This window comes from Cajanus cajan, chromosome 5, assembly GCF_000230855.2.
Source record: "Cajanus cajan strain Asha chromosome 5, NIPB_CcT2T_4, whole genome shotgun sequence".
NCBI lineage: Eukaryota > Viridiplantae > Streptophyta > Magnoliopsida > Fabales > Fabaceae > Cajanus > Cajanus cajan.
The window spans coordinates 12,806,581-12,810,598 of record NC_138521.1 but is presented as its reverse complement, the minus strand read 5'-3'; the positions used below and the strand labels follow the sequence as shown (position 1 = coordinate 12,810,598).

The 4,018-nt window shown below is 35.4% G+C and overlaps 1 protein-coding gene across 3 annotated transcripts; it reads right to left on the bottom strand.

The window, feature by feature from the left end:
- Positions 1-339: 339 nt before the first annotated feature.
- LOC109816771 (protein trichome birefringence-like 2) lies at positions 340-3,738 on the bottom strand. Of its 3 annotated transcripts, XM_020381886.3 has the most exons (6): positions 3,053-3,738; positions 2,909-2,974; positions 2,391-2,583; positions 2,112-2,302; positions 1,613-1,771; positions 340-1,044 (listed from the first exon to the last, which is right to left on the bottom strand). In XM_020381886.3, exons 1-6 carry the CDS (start codon positions 3,541-3,543, stop codon positions 702-704), a joined length of 1,443 nt encoding a protein of 480 aa, XP_020237475.3. In that variant the 5' UTR covers positions 3,544-3,738; the 3' UTR covers positions 340-701. The 3 variants fall into 3 exon arrangements, with proteins under 3 accessions (XP_020237475.3, XP_020237474.3, XP_082931076.1); XM_020381885.3 differs by having other exon boundaries at positions 2,909-3,738; XM_083074950.1 differs by lacking the exon at positions 1,613-1,771 and having other exon boundaries at positions 2,909-3,738.
- Positions 3,739-4,018: the final 280 nt, after the last annotated feature.

Here is a 4,018-nt window from a genome sequence, read left to right as displayed (position 1 = left end):
TCTTTATTATAAATGTTAAAAGGAATGTGTTTCAGAGTTGCTACCATTTCTTTAAAAAGTTTTAGTGACGACCAAGTAAATTAAAAAGTTCCCAACTACTCTATCTCGTGAGTGGAAACACCTGAATGGAAGCTCAAAATGTTCTAAACACAGTTTTGGAACTTGGAACCGAATTTTATTTCAATCGGAGAGCCTTTTTGTTTTAAATAAATTGCTATTGTGTCTAGTAATTTTCCTAGTCACGAGCATCATAACAAACCCTTTTACACAAAATTGATCCTACATGTTTTTCTTGATCCTACATGTTTTTCTGAAACTGATGCATGAGAGACATCCACGTCAAAAACATAAACTTTTAGTATCATTCAAAGCATTATGACACGTGCGTGTAAATACTAAATACATAATGCAGAATCTAGTTACAATCTTGAAACCTGATTTTTTGGGGGTTGTTAAAATGTTGGGACTCCAACCCCTAATTCCGGATACCAAACAAACACCTTAAGAAAGTGACTACAAGCTCAAACCAATGGGAAGAATTGGTAAGCCAATCCACTACTCTATTCCTTCCCTCGTTATCTTGTCATTCTAATCAAACTCTGACTAAAGACATGCAGCAAAATCTTATAATATAAGGATGTTGTACAAAAATATGCAAAAAGAATAAGAAACGGGTTGTGGAATGATTAGGAGGAATTTTCTCAGCTTCTCCAAGTTCCCTTACCATATTTTAAGAGAGAAACATATAGTAATTCATTCCAAGTATCTGGTACCCCAGGCAAGCACCAATGACTGCAATCTTCAAACAGCGCGGTAGAGTTTTGATCCATTGATGTCTTGTACTCCTTTCTGTATACTGAAGGATGGCCATCTTTTCTGTAATCTGTAAGCCTACTTATGTTCATGTAAACTATTGGAGTTTTCATTTGTTGGATGACATGTTCTAGAGCCCACATTTTTGAAGGATGCTTTTGTAAGTAAGTTTCATTAAGTATTGGCTCAGTTTCTTTGTGGCACTGTCCTCCTGAATTCCATTGTCCACCCCTGCAGAGTATTAGAATTTATTCATCAATACAAGATGGATATCAATCTCAAAATTGCTAAAATATACAATTGAAGTCCCCACCATCTTTGGCAAGTTTAAGAAGCAAGGAGAAGATGGTTAACTAATTAAGAGGGTGTTTAAGTCAAATGATAAAATGCTAATTTTATTGCCATGATAAGGGTCAATGGCTAGTTTGAAAGGTAACTAGTTTCCTTTTTATGCCATCAAGGTAACAAGGTGAAAATGTTGAGTTCATTCAATTTTCAACTACCAACAACTTTCTTTTTGCTGATGAAACAGATGTGGGGTAACATTGCTAAGGGTATAACCACCTTTTTCCGACAATGAACTATTGCATGCTCATTATTATGGATATCATATAATTTTAGATGGGCAAGTGAAAAATGTGATAACCAACATGGATGAGGCAGGACGTTGGCATGTTAGCATGTCTCAATTAATACATATTGCCAGTTAGAAAGTCTTAATAGTCCAAGTAAAAATAAGGAAACAGAAGCAAGTGCTGATGCAATTGAATTGTGGTAGGTGTGAAAAAGAGAACAATACCAGAAATGGGTGACTGAGTATCCTCTGAAGAAAACCTGAGTTTGATTGGCATTAATTTTTCGGTCAACCCATTTAGCCCAAGTGGTCAAGGCCCTTGTATATGCATCTAGAACCTTGAGTCTTGGGTATACATGGTTTCCTTCTTGGTAATAATCTTCTCTATAGCAGTATCAGATGACAGCAAAGTGAGAAAATGCTCATTTAGGAGCACATGCAGCAAGTAATATATGACAATATAAATAGAGGGGTGAAACAGTAGAATTAACTATTTTGATAGATAAAGCAATCTCACATTACATTATTACAAACATGAGATAATTGGTGCATAGGAAATTAAAATTAATATGCTAAATTTTTATTGTCAATCCATTTTAAGCAGCAGCATGGTTGTAATTAATATATGTAGATGTAGATTCCAGAAAAACTATGTAGCATAGATAGTGATTTTAAGGTAATGTTCAATCCAAAAATAAATTTAAAAAAATGGAACTGAACTCACCCTTTTGATGTTTTATCATGGGTCCACCAATGACCTGTGTTGAAGACTATGATATTAGCATCCCGATACCTGGTCGTAGTTCGGTCCATCAAATCCAATCTTAATGTCTCAAACGACCCATTTTTGCCCTTGAAAGTTGACTCTTGAACAATGAATGGTGAAACAACAAAATCCACCGAACAATTATAGTCCTAAAAATACAACAAAGATTATAGTAAGCATCGTACTCATAAGATCCATTCACACTGCACAAATACCATAGAAGTATAGGAATCTCACCTCAAATCTAAAAGAATAGACACCTTTCTTCTTAAACTCCCTTTTTCCTGAAATTTCAAAAACCCGTTTCTTGTTCCTTATGCTTTGACGGAGAATGCACACGAGTGACTCCCACATGTTCCTGTTCAGTGAATCCCCCACGAAAACTAGCCTCTGTCCCCGCAACCTCTCCAGAAAATCAGTTGCATTCAAACTAAAAGGTAACACAACATCATTATTTGATAAAATACAAGAACACTTGTACATTTTATAGCTGAAATTAAATGCATAGTTTTGCTTATGATTAAAGAGATTCCAACCCAAATTTGATTCCAAAACACTAAACTCACAAGAATTCCCAACCCTCTTGCACATACTTAATACTGCAAAAGTCTTGTTGCAATAATTGTTGCAATAAATATTGAATATTAATTTCTTATTCCTCGTTCCAACACACAATCAGCCTATTCTAAAGAACAATAAATAACACTTCATATCACATAGTCGTTACTGAAAAATAGATACCATATAATATATACCTTGGAATTTTGCACCCTTTTGGCTGCCACCTCCATTTAACATATTCAACATCAGGCCTCCCATTACTGTGACAATCAAAATCTCTATCAATGAGGGGACAAGACCCTAAAGGATAATATGGCTTTGAATCATCCCTTACCCACTTTCCATCAAAAATGTCACAGTTCTCATATAAACCAACATGCATCTTCTCATCATGAGTGACAGTTACATTCTTCAAGTTCCTTTCCCCGTTCTTACTCTCTGACCACAAAATAGAAGCAAAACTAGAATTCTCCAAACCCCTCCCACTTCCACTCTTCATGCTTTCATCTGACACATTATTCACAACACTTCCTACTTCAATTCTCTTCACAGAACTCTCATACCCGCGAGACTTCGAAGTGTTGGAAGTGCTGTCAGTGTCGAAGGAAGACAAGGGGCATGGACCAAACGAAGAGTTTGCACCAAAAGTGTGAAGTTGTGGAACAAAGACTGCAACTTTGGGAACCCTGAGGGAGATACTAAGAAGGAAGAGTGACAACAAAACAAGAGAAGCTGCTACGCCTAAACTGAACCCAGAAAAGAGTCTTCTTCTATGTGACAGAAACGGGTCAGAGAAGGCGAGTCTCTTCACAGAAAAAAGAACATGCATGCTGGTGTTGCGAAACGAAAACCGAACCTTGAGTATATAAAAGCGGTTTGAAGGTGTGAAGAAAACAATGTGCGTGGAGGTTCAGAACTGAGTTGATGCTGCAGAAATAGGATGGTGTGTCTCCTTTTGAAGGAAAGTAGTGGAGCAACACAGACAACAACAGATTCAACCGCTGTTGAAATAGTTCTAAATAATACAATCGATGTTCCAAAAAATAACCTCTTAAATGTATTGAGGAATTTAAATGATAAAATTCTCAATTTATTTTTCCTTTTTCAAATACCAAACTATATATCTGGTACTCGTGCCATTTGAAAGTTAGAAATTTTGAGTACAATAATAAAAATAGAAAAGATAGATATATCTTTAGGATATCAAAATTAACATATATTCTGCTAGTTATAAGTCTATTTTAATCTTTTATATTATAAAAAGTTAAAAAAAAATTGAGTTAACTATATATACTATTTGTTCT

Bases quoted from the DNA above. Each gene is read 5' to 3' on its own strand.
- LOC109816771 (XM_020381885.3), bottom strand. From the start codon at position 3,543: ATGCATGTTCTTTTTTCTGTGAAGAGACTCGCCTTCTCTGACCCGTTT. The intron at 2,584-2,908 runs GTATATATTATA...GTTACCTTTTAG, and splicing joins AAAGGGTGCAAAATTCCAAG to TTTGAATGCAACTGATTTTC. The intron at 1,045-1,612 runs GTATTGTTCTCT...AATACTCTGCAG, and splicing joins TACTCAGTCACCCATTTCTG to GGGTGGACAATGGAATTCAG.